Source organism: Salarias fasciatus, chromosome 11 (assembly GCF_902148845.1).
Source record: "Salarias fasciatus chromosome 11, fSalaFa1.1, whole genome shotgun sequence".
Taxonomy (NCBI): Eukaryota; Metazoa; Chordata; class Actinopteri; order Blenniiformes; family Blenniidae; genus Salarias; species Salarias fasciatus.
This window is the reverse complement of record NC_043755.1, coordinates 27,397,541-27,420,685: the sequence shown is the minus strand read 5'-3', so window position 1 is coordinate 27,420,685 and position 23,145 is coordinate 27,397,541. Positions and strand designations below refer to the sequence as shown.

At 50.5% G+C, this 23,145-nt stretch overlaps 1 protein-coding gene across 1 annotated transcript in view; it reads right to left on the bottom strand.

The window, feature by feature from the left end:
- Window positions 1-22,345, bottom strand: part of LOC115397246 (adhesion G protein-coupled receptor B1-like) — a 114,255-nt gene extending 91,910 nt beyond the window's left edge. The window contains exon 1 of the mRNA XM_030103476.1: window positions 21,616-22,345. Coding sequence (XP_029959336.1) covers window positions 21,616-22,345 — 730 coding nt within the window. The remainder of the gene's footprint in view (window positions 1-21,615) is intronic.
- Between the last annotated feature and the right edge of the window lie 800 nt (window positions 22,346-23,145).

The window sequence follows — 23,145 nt, the reverse complement described above, 5'->3', positions numbered from 1 at the left end:
CGTCCTGTCAGAAAAATCATCTCCTCTTTGTTTTATTTAGCAAAACACTGCAAACATTGCTCAAAATAAGGCTCCCACTGTGATGCAGGATCAGGTGGACCAGCTGCAGACAGAGCAGGAGGAAGACCCGGGTCTGGAGCTGCAGGCGTCTGCAGAGACCCAGGTCACATAGGGGGACGAGGATCTGCTTCTTCACCAGGAGCGTCTCAGAAAGTCACACCCACCAGCGCCATCAGCATCTCAGACGACACGGCAGTTCCTCAAGAATCTACCTGTACTGTGTGTGTGTGTGTGTGTGTGGCTGACTTTCCAAGTGAAAACCTGTGCTAAGCACTGAGAGAACTCAGAGATCCACATTTTCGGAGGCCTAAATCAAAAAGAACAAACAAAAAAAAGGCTTTATAATTCAGCCTTTAATTCAGTTTGGAGTAAACAGCGGCCTGGAACAATGGAATTATCCGAAAAGATTGATACGGAGGAATGAAAGGAGGGAAAATCAATGCAGCAGCTCAGAGGACTCAACACACTCAAGGCTGCCTTTTGTGAGTGCATGAATTCAATTTCAGTTTTCATACTTCAAATAAACCATTATCTTCTTTCTGGGGCTGGAATATAACGCAACAAACAGAAAATGAAAAGCAGGCGGGGAATCAGCGGCGCCGGCTGCACGCAAGGAAATCAGCACTTTGGAGTTTGGAGAAACGGTGAGGCGGCAAACTGGCTGAGGACGGACGTCAGTCGTCTCACACACACACACACACACACACACACACACACACACACACACACACACACACACACACACACACACACACACAAACACACACACACACACACACACACACACACACACACACACAAACACACACACAAACACAAACACAGACACACACTGACACACACACAAACACACACACACACACACACACACACACACACAAACACACACACACACACACACACACACACACACACACACAAACACACACACAAACACAAACACAGACACACACTGACACACACACAAACACACACACACACACACACACACACACACACACACACACACACACACACACAGGAGGAAGACTGTGACCACACAGTGACAGAGAACTCATCATGTATAAATTACTGATCAGGCTGTGAGCTGAGTTCTGCATGCTGCTGTCAGCCCACACCGTCAAGCCTCCTCAGGCAACCTTCAGTTCTGACGTCGACTTTGAAGTCAGCGTTGAAATGTCAGCAAGGCGACTTCCTGCAGCCGCTGATTTCTGACCAGGGAATCAAACACACAGTCCTTTTGGCACGTGTTGGATTTTCTTTCAAAATAAAGTGTCATGTAGGCCAACTGTCAAACTGAAAAAAGGCCCTGAGTGTGGTCTTTCGTCAGCCCTACATTAAATAACGAGGAGCGCGATGTGAGGAAGGACTAACGGCCAGTGCAGCGATGGTCAGTCTGCCGTTGTGCCTTCAGGCAGCAGAGGTGTTGATGTGACGCAGAGAAGCTGTTCTCTTACAGTCTGCAGTTCATTCGGCCTTCGGGTTTGAGTCTACCTGTGTGAGAGGAGTAGCTGCTGAACAGCACGTGCACGTGCACGCCCCCCTCCAGGTCCTTGTGCAGGGCTGCAGCCCCCCCCCACAACTGCTTGAGCCACGACCGGGTCTGGGTCTGGGAGCCGGCCACACGGCCCGTCACTGCCACCGCCAACATTACACAGCATTTCTCCCACACTGCACCACTCTGCTGCCCTCTGGCTTTAAATAATCCTCCCCTCATTTCATTCCAGGCTTCCTTGACCTGCAGTCTGGTGAAACTTTAAAAACAGAGAACATCTGGGATTTGCTCTGCGGCCGAGCTCCAGCCATCGTCTATTCATGAGACCATAAATGTTCATGACTTCACGCCACGGCAGCAGATGACAGACGGACGCACAGAGGCGTGCAGCGGGCCGCCCCGCCCTGCAGGTCCACATCGGGACGGCCAGGAGGCGCCGTCCTGCAGACCGTCCAGGGCTGGTCCATCAGAGGGGCGGCGGCAGGAGAACCAGGCACAGCCAGGAAGCTTTCACATCCAGTCAACATCTGTTTTACATCGGCGATGAACAAACATTTAAATGAAATATTTCAGCTGCACTCTGCTGCCTTCTCTCCTCTCAGCTCATGTTTCTGTGTTCTGTCGTGTTTCCTGATCCTCTGGACTGTTTCCTCTGATCTTCTCTTCTAATCTGATCCGTTCCATTCTTCTACATGTTGTTCCGTTCTGTTCTTCCAGATTTCGATCTGTTCTAAGTTCCATTCATGTCGTGTTTGGTTCCGTGTGCACTGGAGCTGAGATTAGGTGGGTGGTTCTGTGGAGCGCAGCCCCCCGGTGGTAGGTGACGGTACTGCAGCTGGATTCAATCTGAAAACGTGGAAAGATTAAACTTCATTTATCAGCAGCATGCTGCTGAAGCTGGCTTCCCATTGGCGGGTGTGTCTCCCTCTGACCTCAGCTTGATAGGAATGTGAAGCAGACTTCAGCTGCAGAGACGGCTGTTCTGGAGGAGAGGCCAGGAGCTGTGTCTTCATGTCTCTTCATGTCCCTCCTGATGTCTTCTTTTCTGGACGTTCTCACTTTCTCTGGTACATTGTTAAAACTGTCTGAGTGCAGAAGACTGGTTCTGCTGGGGGCCGCGTCTGGACCCCGGACCACGTGATGAGACACAGGTTAGACCACACACACACACAGACACACACACACACACACACACACACACACACACACACACACACACACACACACACACACACACACACAGAGAAAGTAGATGATCTGAAGAAGCAAAGGGACACAGAAACCGGAGGGCTGCTTTGTCAGACTGAATTTGCCGTCAGGTTTGTGAGGTGGTGGAAATGTTGTTTTTACTTTTCCAGAGTGAAGTCGTTTCTTTTGACGGACATAAACTAATAAACCCTGAGACACGGGCTGGGAGGACTGGTGCTCTGTTTTATTGGGAAGCAGAATTTCTGAGCGGCGGTGGAGAAAACAGCCTCAGACTGAGTTTGTACTGACATGAGAGGACGAGCTGCAGCCACACGTCCACATGTCCACACGTCCACATGTCCACACGTCCACATGTCCACATGTCCACACGTCCACATGTCCACATGTCCACACGTCCACATGTCCACATGTCCACACGTCCACACGTCCACCGAGTCAGCAGGACGGGGGTGAACAACATACAGCACAGTGCAGACTGCCAGGGAGTTTGGTCTGTTGTGTGCATGTGGTCGCTTGTGTGTGTGTGTGTGTGTGTGTGTGTGTGTGTGTGTGTGTGTGTGTGTGTGTCTGTGTTCAGCAGTGTTGGGTAGTAACACAGCGTTACTTTTTTCAGTAACGAGTAACACAACGCGTTCTTTTTTAATTCAGTAACTCCGTTTCCGTTACCAAACGTTGCGTTACTCCGTTCCTTTTGGTGAGCTTTCATAAAACGTTTCCATGACAACGGCACACAGTCCTGTAACATTCCAACATCAATAAAGTTTCACTGAATTGACAACAAAGCATTTGGCGCTCTCTCTCCTGGTCCTCAGGTCAGTGCCTCTCGACCACTCTGGTCTGATGAGCAACAAGACGGCAGAGAAGAAGAGTTTCCATCGTGGAGAAATTCACATTATTTCACGCATTATTGCGTGTGTGACGCCGGGAACATTCTTGCAAGGGATTTTCAGTAAAAATGAAACAATCTATTCCATATAGCAATACTACTTTGACTGTGATTTAATTTAATTCCATTATTGAACCTGTTTGGCCCGACGGACCCTGTACCGGGTCCAGCAGCTGCCTGCTCCACTTCACTGTGGGTAAAAAGAGACTAAAATGCTGTGAGGATGATTTCTTTCAATGTGTCTCAAACCAGAAGCCTTGATCTCACTACCTGAGGCTCCAGCTGCACTTTGACCACCGAGTGTTTGTTTTACAACAACTTTAAAATCCAGATGCAACGATTCGACACGCCCCCCTCCCCCAACTCCAGACACAGAACGCTACACGACGTCAGATCCGTCTGCTCCGCCCGACATGCTGGGTCTCATATGAAACTAGAAAAGCTGAACTTTAAGAGACAGCAGCAGAATATTCTGAGCCGACCGCCTCCCGCCAGCGCAAAACACACCCAGAACCCAGCTTCACATCTCACAGCAGCACCTCAGATCATGTTTCTCACACACTTCTTCACCAAACCTCAAAGCTGTTCACTCCAAACACAACATGTTTTATTTCCTCACCGTTTTGTGGTTATTTTCCATCTATCCGCGCTCCTCTGACCAGAACTAACCTCACAATCCTCTGGAGTAGTCACCAGACTGCATGTGCTGCCCCTTGTCGCCATCTTGTGGGCTTGTCGTTAATTTTGGGAGTTTAAATAAAGTTTGCTGACGTTCTACGTCTCACAAGCTTTTGAACAACATGTTACACGTGACCGAGGCATCATCCAGCTGGGAGACATCTTTAAGCATAACTGCAGGAGCGCCGCCGCCATCTTGTATCTAAGACGCACTGGGGGCGCTGCAGAGCGAGACGCACGAGAATGGATAATAGTTAGTATTTCTATGATATTTGGTAATTGTTTTTATTCTGAAACATGGAAATTTATCTTCAATGTGCGTTTCTACAGCACATTGCACATTGTTTTTTTCTTGATGTGCATTTTGCATTTATTATTGTTTACATGTTGCAAAGGGGATTTTGTTGTTTCCCTGTGATATAGCTAATTGGCTTATTTTAGCAGAATTACTATTGCAACAACACATCATCAGCAGGGTAAAACTAACCTGTCTCACGACGGTCTAATCCCAGCTCACGTTCCCTATTAGTGGGTGAACAATCCAACGCTTGGAGAATTCTGCTTCACAATGACAGGAAGAGCCCACATCGAAGGATCAAAAAGCGACGTCGCTATGAACACTTGGCCGCCACAAGCCAGTTATCCCGGTGGTAACTTTTCTGACACCTCCTGCTTAAAACCCAAAAAGTCAGAAGGATCGTGAGGCCCCGCTTTCACGGTCTGTACTCATACTGAAAATCAAGATCAAGCGAGCTTTTGCCCTTCTGCTCTACGGGAGGTTTCTGTCCTCCCTGCATGTGGTGTTGTGCATGAGGATGCATTTCATATTTCATTCATTGTCTTTAACAGAGGTTCTTAGTGCTGAGTGAAAACTCGTTAATTTGTCCAACTTGATTCTGAATGATTGTATCACAATGTCTATGTTTGCTTTAAAGGTGCTGTAGGCAGGATTCCACATCTCCGCCATCTTGCTTAGGTCTACCTAAGCAAGATGGCGATTTGACCCATCTAAGATGGTGATTTGAAACCCAGCACAGCCAATCCTGTCCTGTTTTCTCTGACATCACGCCCTTATGCAAGTTAAGCCCCTCGACCAATCACGGTTAGAGCCTCAGGGGCTCTTCTGATTGGTCAAAGATACCTGGAGCTGTCGAGATTCCTTTTCAGCTCAGAACAGAGACAGATGGAAACGCTGCGCCCTCGCGGTAATGCAGTTATGCTACACTCCTAAAGGATTATCAATGGATACTCTAACATTTAATCCAAAGAAAACACAGAAAAATTAGCACTGACTAGCAAAATCCTGCCTACAGCAGCTTTAAGCCACTTTAATTGTTTGCAGGCTGTTGTTGAATAAAATAAAGAGGCAGTGAACAAATACTTTGGCGTTTGTGTTGGTGCACAGTGGATAGTATTCCATGGCCAGTTAGTGGTTAGATTCAGTGATGTGGAGCAGATGAACTAAAGTGGTCGGTTTGTAACATAACATCAGTCCAGACTGAAACAAGGGAAAACAGGGAGTTCAATCAGTCAACCTTTATTTATTGAGAGCACTGGAAAAACGTTTAAAAGTACTAAGTTACTTTTTCAGTAACGCATTACTTTTTGGTTTAAGTAACTGAGTTACTTTTTCATGAAGTAACTAATAACTGTACTTAGTTACTATTTTTCAGTAACTGGCACAGCACTGGAGTCTAGTAGTCAACATTCACACCCCGTCCTCGGCTCCCGGACGGTCCCTGGCAGCTCAGCTGGGAGGAGTTTGCTGACTGGAGTTCCGTTCCAGACGCAGGTTTTTAACCTTCAGCGATCAAACTATTTAAAAACTACATTTATCTCCTGAACCGAAAGCCGGAGCGGCAGCTCGCCGCAGCGCAGATAAAGATAATTCATTAGTGATCTTTCTGCCACGCCGCGCTGAGAGCCGGCTGCCATCCGGAGCAGCAGGATTGATTTAAGTGGGAAAGACGGAGCGGATTCACTCCGTCAGCCTCCGGCGTCTGCGCTGCAATCACACAATGTGTTTTCCAGAATGCACCAATAATTAATTGTAATTTTTGTTTGAGATTAGATTGAGAAATATAATCTCCAGCAGATATGAAAGCAATGAACAGATAAGAAAGCTATCAGGCACATAAATGAGAAAGTGTGAAAAGGCACATTTTCAAACGTTTAATTATGCTGTAATGCTTTGATGAGAAATAAACGAGTAAATAAATGTGAGCAGAGACGAGCGGCTCCGAGGAGCCGATCACAAGCTGGCATTATGGCTCGTATAAATACAAGAATGATGTTTTCTCTCCTCATTATGCTCTCTGGTTATTTAGACTTGGCTGGCGTTACCGTCCTGAAATATTCCTGGTATTCAGTCAGGAGGCTAATATTACTATTAATGTCTGTAATTCTTGTCTGCTGCCACACAAACAAACACAACTGCTGATGAGCAGCAGGATCAGAAACAGGTGTACTGCCAAGGAATTTGTTTTGGTGGAGGAGCAAGCATCGAAAAGACAGATTTAAAAGGCACAAGTATAAAATAAAAACAGGAAATTAAGAGAAAGAAATTACACAACAGCAATAACACAATAAATATGGCGAGGAGTTACACATAAACAACAAAAACTACTTAAGTATTTACAGTAATGTTTCTGAGGATGATGATGGAAGAAGACTTAAAAAAGCCGACTTCCTGTAAGAAGAGTTCTCTCTCTGACGCAGGTGTGTCCAACATGTTCTGCAGCAGGTTACCATGTGCGGGAGGAACAGGCGTACGTCAGGAGGTGTTTCACACGGATCCGGGCCGGCGGTCTCTCAGATCAGCCTTTCCACTGTTTTTAATCATACAGCATCAAATCAACACAGTCAGCTGACGGCACTGCGACACACCACAGCCAAGACAGCAGAGGACCAGAGGAAGGAGGAGCCTGCAGAACCTGGACCCTGCAAGGAGTCTTCTTCAACAAGACCGGAAGCAGGATGCAGACCACCGAGAGGAGGAGCTAACGGGCTGCAGACCACCAAGAGGAGCTAACGGGCTGCAGACCGCCAGCAGGAGGAGCTAACGGGCTGCAGACCACCAAGAGGAGCTAACGGGCTGCAGACCACCAAGAGGAGCTAACGGACTGCAGACTGCCAGCAGGAGGAGCTAACGGGCTGCAGACCACCAAGAGGAGCGAACGGGCTGCAGACCACCAGCAGGAGGAGCTAACAGACTGCAGACCACCGAGAGGAGGAGCGAACGGGCTGCAGACCACCAAGAGGAGCGAACGGGCTGCAGACCACCAGCAGGAGGAGCTAACAGACTGCAGACCACCAAGAGGAGGAGCTAACGGGCTGCAGACCACCAAGAGGAGAAGCTAACGGGCTGCAGACCACCAAGAGGAGGAGCTAACGGGCTGCAGACCACCAAGAGGAGCTAACGGACTGCAGACCACCAAGAGGAGCTAACAGGCTGCAGACCACCAAGAGGAGCTAACGGACTGCAGACCACCAGCAGGAGGAGCTAAGGGACTGCAGACCACCGAGAGGAGGAGCTAAAGGAATGTAGACCACCAAGAGGAGGAGCTAAGGGACTGCAGACCCGCTGATTGGCTACCAGAGAAAAGATGAAGGTCTGAACCTCCGTCTCAATTCTTTAAAGAAACCCTTTCGTGTCCAGAGCACAGCCATGAGACGTCATGTTCAGGACACCTTGTGGACATGCTCAGGTCATGGCTAGGTCATGGCCAGGTCATGGTCAGGACACATTCGGGTCACGGGGTGTGTTCAGGTCATGCTCCGGACATGTCCGGGTATGCAAAGCTCCTCCAGCTGTAGCTCTTCTGGGTGAGTACGCAGAGTCTGCAGTTCATTTCTCATCTGGTCTTACCAGACCTTGACGGGTCTTGTGGGGAAGACTGAAGGGGAGTGAGTCCTAGTGGAGGGTGTACCGAATGCTTGGCAGTCATGAAGCTCACTGGGACTGGTGACACAGTAAAGGTGATATGGACGCTAGGTTTTCAAAACGGACACTTCAGAGACTGGAGAAGAACGTGTGGACAGTGACTGCCCCGGCCTGCATGCAGCCCCTCACCTTTATTACTGAACCATTTATTTACCGCTGCAAAAATACAGATTTGCACATTTTAGTGGACTGTATTGCTGTGCCCTTTGAATCCACAACTCTGTATTTCTATTCACTTGTTTTTATGGCCATGTGCGTATTCATATGGATTTATATGGATTTTTCTTACAGAAAAATAATGACGACTTTGAACCTTGAACCTTCAGACTGTGAATCTGTCAGAGACAGGAAGCTTCCAACACCTCTCTCCATTATTCACTCATTCAAAGCTTTGGAGCTGTGCTGCTCGCAGTTTTCCACTCCAACTGTCTGGGACAAGCAGAGGTTTGCTTTGAATACAGGAATTATCCTGAGTGAATGAACACTAGCTCTGACTGTCATCTCCTGGTTCAGTGGAGGAACATGAGGGACCAGGAGTCTCCTCACTGCCGTGCAGAGCAGCTGACATTCTGTTCCAGCTGCTTCACGTCTCTCGTCTCCATATTATACTGATTTTACCGTGATACCGTGATATAAGACTTTGTGGTAGCGCCCAGCCCTCTCTGTGGTGAAGTTCTGTGTTATCATTCCAGTGTGTATCACACAGAAGATACTTCACACTGCTTTCAGTTTACAGAGATGTGCCTTTTTAGCTTGTACAATGCATAATTCTGCTATTTTGGATAAAAACAAAACAGTTCTGTTGTGCTGGACACTGTTGTTTGTTTACAGTAAGTTTGGATATTTTGAGAATTATCACACAATTAAAATCCTCAGTAATCCATCTCTGCCTTTTCCTTGATTTATTCCCCGTGATAACCAAGCAAGTCTGTAGACTCATGATGAACCAACTTTTTTTATTAAATCGCAAGCACAATCGCAATATTGTCCACCTAATCGCCAATCGCACCTTTTCCCCAAATCGTGCAGCACTACGATAGGTGTCCAGCTGCACAGTGTGTGTGTGCCTGCATGTGTCCGCATCCGGGTGTGCGTGTTTACAAGAGTTCATGAAACATGTCTGCACTAATGAGTTCTCCTCCTGGACCTGGCAGGCCTTGGCCAAGATCGGCTCATTTTGTGCTGTGTGTGTGTGTGTGTGTGTGTGTGTGTATGTGTGTGTGTGTGTGTGTGTGTGTGTGTGTGTGTGTTTGTGTCCTGTGTGGGTGTGTGCTCTGACAGTGTGTCACCTCTGGGTGTCATTTCAGGTTGATACTGCAAAGGCCTTTACAGCCGCCCTGCAGAGTCATGGGCCGCTCTTAACAAGGACACACACACACACACACACACACACACACACACACACACACACACACACACACACACACACACACACACACACACGGCAGCAGTAAAGCCATGCGCTGCAGTGAGATCTGAGGCGATTCATCTTCATTGTCCCAGTCATGAAATGAGAAGAACGGCGGGGAGACAGTCCGACTCGCATTAAATGTCCTCACAGCCAAGGAGACACGAACACACGCTCTAATTCTCTATTTTCCAACTCACACACAATTTCACCCTTTGAAGCCTCAACACACTCTCTCAATAATAGAGTATTTCTCTGAGGGGGAAGAGAGTTTCAAATCTCCACGACGCCACCCGAATCTGACGCAAAGAGGAAGAAAAGAGGGTGATGAGGTGTAAAATGGAGAGAAGAGCAGCCGTCGTCACAAGCCGTCAGAGAGGCAGAAGGATTCCCGTCACCTCCCAACATCCTCAGCCTGCCGTTCTCCTGCAGCCACACATGACTGATGACGGAGGTAAAAAAGTTCAGCTTGTCTTCTCTCTAATCCCCACACTTCTTCATATGGCAGGAAATTAATGGCCTTTCACAGAGGACACACACACACACACACACACACACACACACACACACACACACACACACACACACACACACACACACACGAGCGCTCGCCGTGCTCATCCTGGAGCAGAGTTTTTATCATCACCCACTAACTATCGGTGGTAAAATTGCTTAATTAAAGCATGAATGTTTAATAAACCCTCCAGATGCATGGGGAGGAACCTGAGACGGAGCGCTCGGTGATGAGCCGCCGCCAGCAGCCACGCCGGACATCCTTCACCGGCCGTCAGCGCCGGTCTGACAGAGAGCATGTGGAAACGGTGACGAGCACAACGCCCAGCCCTGAACTTCAAACGCTGCAGTCTTCTCTGTAATGAGGCTGCAGCCACGGCGGCAGGGATGACGCCAGACGGTCCGGCCCCTGGGATTACTACCCACCATGCACCGTGCATGCATGCTGTGCATGTTAACATGTTCCACCAATCAGACGCCACTTCAAAAACAACCCTGTTGTGTTAACAATACATTCTTTTTCACATCATTACTTCAGAATTCGACATGATGTTCACCAACAGGTGAAAACACCAAATTCAAGAACAAAGCCAGACAGAACCAGTCTCAGCAGAGAGAGCGCTGCTAGTTAATGGTTGAGTTGCTGGTTAAGTTGCAGGGCGGGTTGCCTTGAGGACGAGTATCAGTGCCACTGTGTCCTGCAGCAGCTGGAGGAGCAGGACGTCTGGTTCTGCAGGTTTCCTCCTGTTGAGGCAGTCTGAGTTCACTCTCTGTTCCGCCGTCTCCTCCTCTTGCTCTTGCAGAATTATTGGCTTTTCTCTCTAAGTGCTTCGGGTGACGGAGTTGTTTTCAGAGCTGGAGACATAAAAATGAAGTGAATTGAAAATCTTCACCTGAGTGAACCTCTTCTAGCAACAGGTCTCTGTACACATGTCTACAAACGGATGGCGTCGGTTGCTTTTTGAAACATGTTGCTGGTGCAGGTTTGGGGAGTGGAAGCAGGCCAGCTCACTGGATCTACCGACACCGCTGCGGCAACATCAGCATGACCTGCATGACTTCCATTTAGCGGGAAAACGCTGTGTTGGAAGCATGAGGTTCACTGAAGGAGGTTTGTACTGGTGGAGGTTTGACCTGGTGGAGGCTTGACCTGATGGAGGTTTGACCTGGTGGAGGTTTGACCTGATGAGGTTTGACCTCATGGAGGTTTGACCTGATGGAGGTTTGACCTGATGAGGTTTGACCTCATGGAGGTTTGACCTGATGGAGGTTTGACCTGATGGAGGTTTGACCTGGTGGAGGTTTGACCTGATGGAGGTTTGACCTCATGGAGGTTTGACCTGATGGAGGTTTGACCTGATGAGGTTTGACCTGGTTGGGGTTTGACCTGGTGGAGGTTTGACCTGATGGAGGTTTGACCTGGTGGAGGTTTGACCTGGTGGAGGCTTGACCTGATGAGGTTTGACCTGATGGAGGTTTGACCTGATGGAGGTTTGACCTGGTGGAGGTTTGACCTGATGGAGGTATGACCTGATGAGGTTTGACCTGATGGAGGTTTGACCTGATGAGGCTTGACCTGGTGGAGGTTTGACCTGATGAGGTTTGACCTGGTGGAGGTTTGACCTGATGAGGTTTGACCTGGTGGAGGTTTGACCTGATGAGGTTTGACCTGGTGGAGGTTTGACCTGATGAGGTTTGACCTGGTGGAGGTTTGACCTGATGAGGTTTGACCTGGTGGAGGCTTGACCTGATGAGGTTTGACCTGATGGAGGTTTGACCTGATGGAGGTTTGACCTGGTGGAGGTTTGACCTGATGGAGGTATGACCTGATGAGGTTTGACCTGATGGAGGTTTGACCTGATGAGGCTTGACCTGGTGGAGGTTTGACCTGATGAGGTTTGACCTGGTGGAGGTTTGACCTGATGAGGCTTGACCTGGTGGAGGTTTGACCTGATGAGGTTTGACCTGGTGGAGGTTTGACCTGATGAGGCTTGACCTGGTGGAGGTTTGACCTGATGAGGTTTGACCTGGTGGAGGTTTGACCTGATGAGGCTTGACCTGGTGGAGGTTTGACCTGATGAGGTTTGACCTGATGAGGCTTGACCTGGTGGAGGTTTGACCTGATGAGGTTTGACCTGGTGGAGGTTTGACCTGGTGGAGGTTTGACCTGATGGAGGTTTGACGTGGTGGAGGTTTGACCTGGTGCAGGATGAAGCCTCTGGCTCCCTGTGGAGCCTCTCAGAGTGGAGCAACATCTTCTGAAATGCCTCCACTCTTCCTCTCTCACATGCTCTTTTCAGCGCAGAGAAGCGAATGACCTGTTGACTGGTAAACCTGTTTTCACTTTTGAAGACCAAATTATTGCATTCTGTCTTTACTTCCATTTTGCACTTCATCCAAACCTTTTCAGAGCAGCTTTTCTCTTCCATTGTGTTCTCAGCTGAATTAGATCCATCACTGCTGAGTCACATTAATATGACCTCCCACACACTGTGTGTTCTTATTAAACCGTGCTTTAAATTTAGTGTTGCTGTTTTCAGAGCAGACATTAACTGCCAAAAACCTGAATCGCAGAAGGAAAAAGACTCAAGTGTGAGGTACAATCTGCATGTTTGGGGTTCGTTCTGCTTTCATATTTTTAGTGTTTATTAACATATCAGCAAAGAAAAACATGCTGGTGATGTGTGTGTGTGTGTGTGTGTGTGTGTGTGTGTGTGTGTGTGAGTGTCTGTGGGGGGGGGGGGGGGGGGGGGGGGGGGTCTGGCCAGAACACCTGCTGAGCTGCTGTCAAACGTTCTCTCTGCTTTTCTCAGGGTTTGCAGCCGGTCTGCAGAGGTCAGAATAAAGCCAAAGCCATCTCCTGGGGTTTTGACGTCAGCTGGACAGTCTCTGCAGCCGAGCACAGACAGGGACGGGACGGGACGGGACAACAGGACAGCGGACGGGGGCTGAGGGACACATGAGCCATCCATGACGGACACGTCCATCAGTGAGAATGTCCAGAAGTCCCACTCTGAAGCCCTGCTGCCAGTGGCCTCTGAAAGCTCTCCCCATCCTCCTTTATCCTCCGATACTCAAACCACACATCGGGCAGAATGACCAGCCGTAACATTATGACCCTTCCAGGTGAATAACTGCTTCTCTCTTTGCTTCAGATGAGAAGAAAGGTTTCAGCAAAATTATTGTTGGACATGATGACCTATCAAAATAAAAGTCATTAGAAAGAAGACGACCTGCACTTGTGCCGCCATGTCGGGGCGCTGTGGGTTTGTTCTTGATCTCCTCTCTGCTGTTCAGAGCAGTGAGGGACCGACTGCCGGTCGGGGGTTCGGGTTCCCCCAGGTCCCGGATGGAGACGGTTTCCTCTGTGTGCCAGGCCTCAGAGTCCGCCTCAGACTCCGCCTCAGGCTCCGCCTCAGACTCAGACTCTGCCTCAGGCTCCGCTTCAGGCTCCGCCTCAGAGTCCGCCTCAGACTCCGCCTCAGCTCCGCCTCAGGCTCTGCTCCACGCTGGATGGGAGCACACACCTCAGTCCGTTTGTGAACTCTGTTTTCCTCCACTGTTTTCAGCCGGCCCCCCTCAGCTGTCCGCTCAGTACCTGCAACCCGGCTCTCAGAAGACGGCCTCGGCCCCGGTAAGTCCCGCTCCTCAGACCTCCCTCCACTGCGACCGGCTCTGCTCTACCGGCCTCCGAGGAATCACTTCACTGGATCACAACCAGAGAGTCACACCTCGTCTGAATACCGCGACTTCTGTCTCCGCTTGTTCTCCTCTCCATAGCCTCAGACCAGCCTCAGACCAGCACCAGCAGTGGGAGCTGGAGCACCATCAGGTCTACCAGCACCACAGCTTGAGAATCACCGGATTCATCCAGAGGTCCCATCTTCCTCTCTTGCTCTGTTAAACATGACTGAATACAGACGTGTTGTCAGGAACTCCATATCTTCATTGTTCCTGAATCAGCTTTGTCAATCAGACTGAAGTACTTTCTTTAATATCCTCCGTCAGTTTCTGTTCGGGTGGATTTTTTGTTGTTGGAGTTCGTACCTTTATAATCTGAATCAGTTTCTTTTCCTCAAAGTAAAGCTTTTGATGCAAATGCAGCAAGACACAGGCATCACATTCATTCCATGGACCTTTTGTTCACTGAGGAATGAGAGCTTTGGTAGTGGAAGAGCTGATATCACATCTGAAAAGTCACATTTTATCTTGAATTCAGAGGATGGCCCCTGACCTCCAGGCTTAATGTGCATCTGTCGAGGAGGAGGACGCTCAGAAGTGAAATCCTGCAGCGACAACAGCACAAAGACGCCACAAACACCATCTGGATGGGTGGATTTCTGCAGAAACTTCAGCACACATTTCAGAGTGATGTAAAACTGGATCCTCTCATTATGTCCACACAGCTGGATCCCACACGGCAGCTGGATTCCACACGGCAGCTGGATCCATCAGGGCGGCTGGATCCATCACAGCAGCTGGATCCATCACGGCAGCTGGATCCATCACGGCAGCTGGATCCATCACGGCGGCTGGATCCATCAGGGCAGCTGGATCCATCACGGCAGCTGGATCCATCACGGCAGCTGGATCCATCATGGCGGCTGGATCCATCAGGGCAGCTGGATCCATCAGGGCAGCTGGATCCATCATGGCGGCTGGATCCATCAGGGCAGCTGGATCCATCAGGGCAGCTGGATCCATCACGGCAGCTGGATCCATCAGGGCAGCTGGATCCATCACGGCAGCTGGATCCATCAGGGCGGCTGGATGTCATCCTATTAACTGACACTGATCATATCCACTGCAGTCAGGTCATAATGAGCCCCACACTCCACCCTGCTCCACCTTTGGACACCTCTGACCGCTAAACCCAGAGTGGAATTCATTTCCAGCCATCCACCTCACGCCTGTTTGAATATATCAGGTCACCTTTCAACTGCAGCGCCCCAGCTCCGTCACTGATAACTGCTCAAATTGCAGTAATAACCACAATTCCTCACTAATTTGATATCATCATCATTACGAAGATGAGGATGTTGACATGAATACTCGGCTTTGTGCTCTTTCAGACTGTTGTGACCCTGTCTCTCTCTGAAGACCTGCAACAGACCTGGACACCAACACACTGCCATTTTCTGCCATCTCTCCTCACTTTATCCTTACCCACACGGTCCCTCCTGGAGTGAACACACACACACACACACACACACACACACACGCACACACACACACGCACACACACACACACACACACACACACACACACACACACACACACACACACACACACACACACACACACACACACACACAGCAAGTGAAATGTCGCATTGAAAAAATGTCTCATACTCTGGTGCAACCACGCACTTTTCCCTCATGACTGAATGTGGGAGGCTGGCTGCGGGAGCAGATAGAGCTGATTGTGTGTGTGTGTGTGTGTGTGTGTGTGTGCGCGTGTGTGTGCAGAGGAGTTAATGCATTAGCCTTGCTTCAGGATTCCTCGGCGCTCCTGATGGAGGCGGGCTGGAAATCCCTCCGTTTAGCTCCGATGTGCTGGAGCTGCGCAGAAGCTTGCAGGGAGACACACTCGCATTCATCTTCCTCAGCTGCCAGCGAGCAGAGGAAAAGTGCAAGTCAGGAGGGTTTCAGAGTGTTTCATCTCGCGCTTTTAAAGAGGCTGGTCCTTTATTATTTCTTTCGCTGTCCGTCACAATCAGCTGGTGGGACAGCAGCGATCAGGCTGTGATCAGAGCGGCGGAATTGATGCCTCTCACGGCTTTCTGCCGTTTCCACTTCACACAGTTCTCTCACTGCTCAAAAGGGAAAAGTGGAAGGATTTTTCTGGCTATTAACTGAAAACAAGTGCCAAAAAATCCAGCGCAGAGACTTCAGGATGTTAAACACACTGAACTAATCCCCGTCTTCTTCATCTGTGGGTCACAGGTTGGATCCTGCTCTGACCGGGCGCCAGCCTCCGCTCATAAAACATGACCATAATGCGGAACTGCAAAAAAGCTGTAATTCTGGGGAAATTCCAGCAGGGGGCAATTGTGTTAGTTTCAAAACCACATTCTGTTGTGTTTCTTCAATGGCCGGCTCGGTGAAGGCCCTACTGACCAGGTGATGAGTGGAAGAATGAAACCGTGGATGTGGATTGCAGTGTTTCCTGGAGTGTGTGAGCAGGTCTCATTTCCTGTCTCGCTGAGGCTGGACGAAGCTTGGAGGACAGATTGTTACAGTTGAAATGCTCACACACCAACAGGAAGTGTTGTCATCAGCTGACCAAGTCAACAGGATCGACAGGAAACTTCAGATGTTGTTTTCTTCCCATTTGTGGACTTAATGTTTGAGGGCAGTAAACACATTTCCATGAATACTGATTAGGAAGCGTGTTTCATGGCGAGACACCTCGGTCAGGGTGATCAGGGAAACCTGTCGGTTTGGACAGCATGGAGAGGAAGTTCACGTTGATCAAAGGAGTGTTGTGGAGAAACAAAGCAGTTTAATTAGTTCCTCTCCTTGCATCAGTAATGCAGAGGAGCTCCTGAGAGGAGGGCGGAGTCTGCAGACCTGGACCAGACCGATTCATGAGCTGCTGGTCAATGTGAGCGTGATGGCTGAGCGCTCGCTTTCTGACCGAAGAAAAGTAACCTTCCTAAAGAAAGTCAGGTACGATGGACTGAAACATGCTTCTGATCACAGTCACGGCAGAGGAAGAGAGCTGACGTGCACGTTCCCTGTCAAAGGCTTTAAATACAGGAGCCATCCTGAAGGAGCGCGCTGCTTCCAGGCCTGGTAAATAACACTAATGAGTCTATTAGCGCTGCCTCCATCCAGGAGTCTGCACGTCCCGCTGCAGGCGCAATACTGCATATTTATGAAGGCAAACGAGCTAAACGGACACACACCCACACACACACACACACACACACACACACACACACACACACACACACACACACTGCAGCTTCACGGTGAAGCACTCAGGATTAACCTCAGTCAATTCACGTTTTTCTGTTTCTGTGGAGGTTCAGTGTTTCCCCCAAACAAGTCATCTAATTTTATGTGAAAGCGCACTCAGACACACACACACACACACACACACACACACACACACACACACACACACCACTAGCAGTATGATGAGTGTAATACAGTAATTTCAGCCTGTCTGAAAGCCTTGAGAAAACTGGAACGGCCAAAAAAAAAGAGTGGAATCAGACAGGCCAGCGCCTGACGGGTCGGCTCAGAAACACCGACATCGCCTTCATCGAGGCGTCTGTAACTCCCGGCACAGTGAGGCGAACAGGCTCCAGCGTCGATTCATTCTCACTGCAGGGTTTCTGATCACTGATGATGAACATGTTCACTCTCTGGACCTCCGGACGGAGACTGGGCCCTGCAGCGTGACCGGCCTGCGGTCTACTGGAGACCAGAGAAGGACTGGTGAGCTGAACGTCTTCCTGCTGGTCAGTCCAGGAGCTCGTGCTCTGATTGGTGGCTGGCCGGACAGAGTCTGCGGGTCGGGTTTCATTCCGTGGGGCTTCCAGTCCTGTTCCAGCGGCGGCTGCTGTGCCGGTCCCGAGGCTGGAGCGCCCCCTGCTGCTCCGGCGGCCTGGCTGAACCTTCACACCGTCTCACTCTGTCCTTGTTTGGTACTTTTCATGCTTTCTGCTTTATTAAATATTTCACACTTCAACAGATGGAACTGAGAGTGCACAATGTGCCACCAAGGTCAGGGCCCAGAGGACGGCGGTTGGGGTGTCCGTCCTTCACTTCTGCCTCTTTTCTTTGGAGTCTTTTGTTCGAACTGAGTCATGTGCTTTCTCATCTCCTCACATCACTCTGAGCCATCCTTTAATCACTCACTGCCGCCTGCTGTCCTCCGAGGGACGACAAATGAATCCTCTTCTGCTCCGTGCCACACATCGTCACACACTCACACCCCGACCACACACACACACACACACACACACACACACACACACACTCTCACCTACGCACAGGAGTGCCACCAAAACATGGACTTTCATGAAGAATGTTTCTGCACCCAATATTCTGTCCCTGAACCTTTTACTTTGACCATCTGAATGTCAGAATGCTCCAAAAATAGCCCTGAAATCACCAGTCGGCTCATCTTAAAGGTTAAAGATTTATCACACAGCGGCGCCGGCGTCACACCGCGAGCCGGAGATGGCTGGAAGCCTGGACTCACGCTCATTAGCGGCACAGCCACGTTCACACACACACAATTCATCTCTCAAGAATTAAACATGCTTTACAGCACGGACTTCAGAGTGGACACAAACACTGGAGCGGAGCGGAGCGGCCGGATCGTCTCCAAGGTCAGCCGCGGCGTTTCGGGGTAGAACAGAGATTCTGACTGGAGCTGGAGCTCCATCCATCATATCAGAGAGGTGAACCTGAGCTAATTCATCTGCAAGTCAATACAGCAGTCTGATCCTATAGCTCACACACACACACACGCAGACACACACACACACACGCACGCACGCACACACACACACACACACACACACACACGTGAAGACCCCCTCCTCCCCCGCACACCGTCACTTAATAGTTTCCTCAGAGGCAAACAGTAATTAATGGTTTATCAATGAATCATTAGCGAGGCGGGAGCAGAGAGGACGCTGGGAAGCCTCGGCTGCAATCAGTCTGTGACAAGACTGACCTTTGTAAACATAACGTCTCTCCTGCTGCTCGCACGCCATCGCTCTGTCTCACGTTTCTCCAGATCCAGGTCTCACAGCAGCGTCCAGGACGACCAGCCGTGGTTTTGTTTTGAGGTCACGTGCGTTTGCTTGGATCCCTGGGCTGCTACAGTTGGAACACGCTGAGGCTGCTGCAGAAGTTGTCTCAGAGAAACTCGCAGACAGATTCTAAAAGCTGTGACAGCTTCTCCAGCGAAGCCCGAAACACCCGACCCACCCCTCACCGGTCAAATGAGAACGAAGAGAACACTTGGAAGAGCTGATGACCATTTTTCTGGTCAGTTTAAGTTGTAACGAGTCAAATGAAAACTTAGCAGCGGCCGGGTGGGTCGGTCTGAGAACCGCAGCTCGGGGAAGGGGGGCTGGTTTCTCAGAATCCAGCGGGACTCGACGGTGCTCATATTAAGTCCAAACACTGTCCAGCCGCTTCAGCTGGAGATGAAGCAAATGTCTGACCTGAGCGACTGACATGTTTCATTCTGGATCAGATTTAATAACTGTTTAATAAGAGCTAAAAATCAAAGACATGCCAATTATGTTCTATGTTCTATGTTCTATGTTCTAAATAACAAGATGGCAAATAACTCAAGCGTGTCAGAAATTAACCCCCCTCTCTAGCTGCTGGATGGGAGCTGGCCCCTCCACTCGTTCAGGCGGTTCCAGGCTTCATGCGGCGACCTGCGCTGTGCAGCAGCCTCACCTTCATTTCAATGTCAACTCGATCATTAATCACCTTTGTTCACGAGAGCAAATCCCCCAGCCGGACCTCTCCACCTTTAACCTCCTCCCTCGCCATGGTAACAGGCAGGCTACACCCTGCAGCGGCGCTGAGCATTAGCGCTGAAGCTAAATGATGCCGTGTCAGGTACGGCCGCTCGGCTGATAGTCAGGCTGAAGTGAAACGGAACCAGGAAGCACCAGAGAGGCTTTATCTACCTTCACTGTGGAAGCACTTCACTTTTGTCCGTTTTCTTGATTCAAAGTTCCTTTAGAGTGGTGGAGTACAAAGGGCCAAAGGAGGACGGAGCAAAGCTCCAGGAAGTACTAATAGGAGGCGGAGTGCTGCTGAGGGTGACGGAGGCCTCACCCCTCCATCTGCCGCTGGGCTGCTTGGTCCTCAGCCTGCTAAAGGTCCTCGCACCACACCGGGCCGGCTGCGCATCGCTTGACCCAAACAACAGACATCTATCTTCATCAGCCTCCGACAACTCCCCCTCTCCACATCCACGCTGCTCCTCATCCTCCTCTCCCTCGCCCTCTCGCTCTCTCTGTATCAGTGTCTCTCTTTCATTCATCACTCACAACGATCACCTGTCTGAATCCCCTCTTTATCGCACAGCGGGCCATAACCGCTCGGCTCGCCGACCTATTTCCACACAGAATCCATTACGCTTCCCCAGTCTCCCTTTGTCTTCATCCACCAATTCACAGCATCCACTCATCCATTTCGCCAAATATTCACCGCTGCTCGCCTCCTCCATTCCCGCTCATCATGGCCTCGGAGCGGCGCCTGCACTCTCAACCTCACAAGAGGAAGAAGAGGAAGAGGAGGAAGCTCTGTGGATGTGTGCAGAAGGAGAAAAGCCACCCTCCTTTAATCTCCACCTAAACGAACAGTGGAGGGTGGATTTCTTTTTATACTTCTCACACCTGAAGGCGCACGCAGCCCACGCCCCGCCGCCAAGCAGCGACGTGGGATTATATAAGTGTGATAACTAATGGTGAGGAGGAGGCCGGGGCAGCGATGGGAGATGAGCCGGGGGGGCGGGAGGAGGATCGCGCCGGAGATACCCTCTGAAACATCTCCTCCGCTCGGCTGGCTTCCCACGACTGGCTCAGTATCAGCCCACTGCCAGCCTGGGGAGGCGGCGGCGGCGGCGGCGGCTCATCGGAGGGGGGGGATGGGGGGAAGAAGACCACAGGGAGGGCGGCGGAGAGAAGGGAGGAAGGAGGGAGCGATAGATGGTGGAAAGGTTAGGGGGGGTGAGGGGAGCTGAGAAATGTTCCGTCCCTGCGGCCACGGTCCTGACCAAGCCAGGATAGAGATGTCAGGCCACATCCTGTCAGCGGAGGGACGGCAGGGAGCCGGGATCAAGCAGCAGACAATTAGACGAGCAGCCACGGCCCTCGGCCCTTCACATTTCAGCCTTTTCCTCTGTCTTCCTTATTCCTCTCTAATTACATCTCTGCCGGCCCCCACCGCGGTCCGGTACGAGCTTCCATTCTCATCTGCTTCCACAAGCCTCCCTGAGGCCGATCGAGTGTCTCTCCTGGACCGCGGTGATACCCAGTGAGCCGCCGACCTTGTAAGGTCGCAGAGCCGGCTTCGATCGGATGAAATCCTAAACCTTCCATTTGCCTCGTGGCCCTCTCCCCAGCAGAAGCACTCCACTGGCTTTTAAGCCAATGTCACACAATTGTCCTCACTTTTCACCAATCATACACATTCCCCGGCTTGATTGCTTCTGAAGATGCCATTTCTCTGCCACTGTGCTGAGAGCATGCTGAACGCCGGGCTGACCTTTTGAGGTCAAAATCAATCAGCCTATTCTGCTTTTAGTTCTAAATCAAGTCGCCCAGTGATTCACAGAGAAGGACAAAGAATGGTTGTTTGTGTTTGTTTGAAGAAGCAGTGCAGCCGATACATCCACAGTGAGGCTGACTGATAGAGATGTTTGGACTCACCGGCTTTCTGCCCAGGCTTTCCCGTCTCTTTCAGGCTGGGCAAACAGTTTTCCAGGTAAACTCCATTGTGGTAGCAGCCGTCGCCCTCGCTGAGCTGTGGCGGCGGCTCCCAGCACAGACACGGCGTCTGCATGATGCCGCACGGCCTGCTGGACGAGCTGGCGGCCAAGCAGTCCTCCAGCCACTGGCACAGCATCTGGCAGGCCGCCATGCTGGGGTTACGCTTCCCCACCACCAGGTACTCCGTCTTGAACTCCCCGTCGCTGCCCGCTGGCGCCGCGCCCGACCGAGGAGGGCCCTTCCTCATCTGGAGGAACTGCTTGCCAGCCTCCAAGAAGGCCACCGGGGCGGAGGCGTCGCACAGCCTCACCACCTGGTCGAAGCTCTGCATGCTTAGGTAGGTGCGCGTCGTCTCCACGAAAGAGTCGTACTGGAACGTGCGCAGCTGCGCCGGGACGCAGTCCTCCACGGGTTTGGTTACCTTGATGAAGATGGTGTAGCGTCGAGGATCGGGGTTCTGGAGGGTCCAGGAGCAAGGCACAGTGGGGAACACTTCCGACGACTGGAAGGAGCCAAAAAAGCGGCTCTGGACTAAAGTGGAGCAGGAGTCGGACTCCGGGCCGGACGGAGCGGCGTGGCTCCAGCCTCTCAGCAGCAGCAGCACAACGTAGAGCAGCAGTGGCAGGGGGCGGGTCCAAGGGCCAGGAACCGCCTCGACAAGACCCGGCATGGTGCTAATACACGGAAGGACGCCTCGGTCCCGGCTTCCAATGAGTCAGCTTCCACTTCTGAGCAGCGAAGACAGGAGAGGAGAGAGGGAGGGGGGGGAGGACGACTCCTCTCAAAGATCCAGCCAGCGGCCCATGGCTGTGAGGGTCCACCCCGAGACTCAGAACAACCTGTCAGACAGAAGACCAGATCGGAATCAGACATGAAGGACCAGACCACAGGATTACACCTTCTCTCTATCCACTCGATCACAATCGTCTTTTATTGTTTGTTCTATAAAATCAAGACGCCTGCAGTGGCTGAGGCCATGGAGAGCAGGTGCAGTAAAAGCAGATGGCGGGTGGAGCAAGCAATTTAGTCAAGTTTTTCTTCATTACACCAGTTGAAATCTGTCTTCTCCTGTGAGACGACTGCTTCCCCCACACGTCTGCTCGGATATTTCATTCTGCTGCGCATTCATTTGTCCAATTGTAAAACTATTAATTACAAAATGGCAACACCTGCACTCATTCATTACTCCACTTTGTGGAGCCTGAGCCACAAACAGCAGTGACATGATGAGCGCTCGTCTTTGTGGAGGCTCATTAAAGCCGATGCAATTAGCTGGTGTTTTGCCTGCAAAGTACACATTTAAACAATGATTGAAAAGTTTTTCACCAGACTGATGTTAACTTTTGTTCTTCTGCTTGTTTTTAAAATGCAAGCTGCTCCTCTGCTGTATCAATCAACAACACTCCGCTAAAACACAGTGATGTGAAAGAGAGCTGCAGAGCAGTAGAATTGATATTCAGCTTGCCGGTT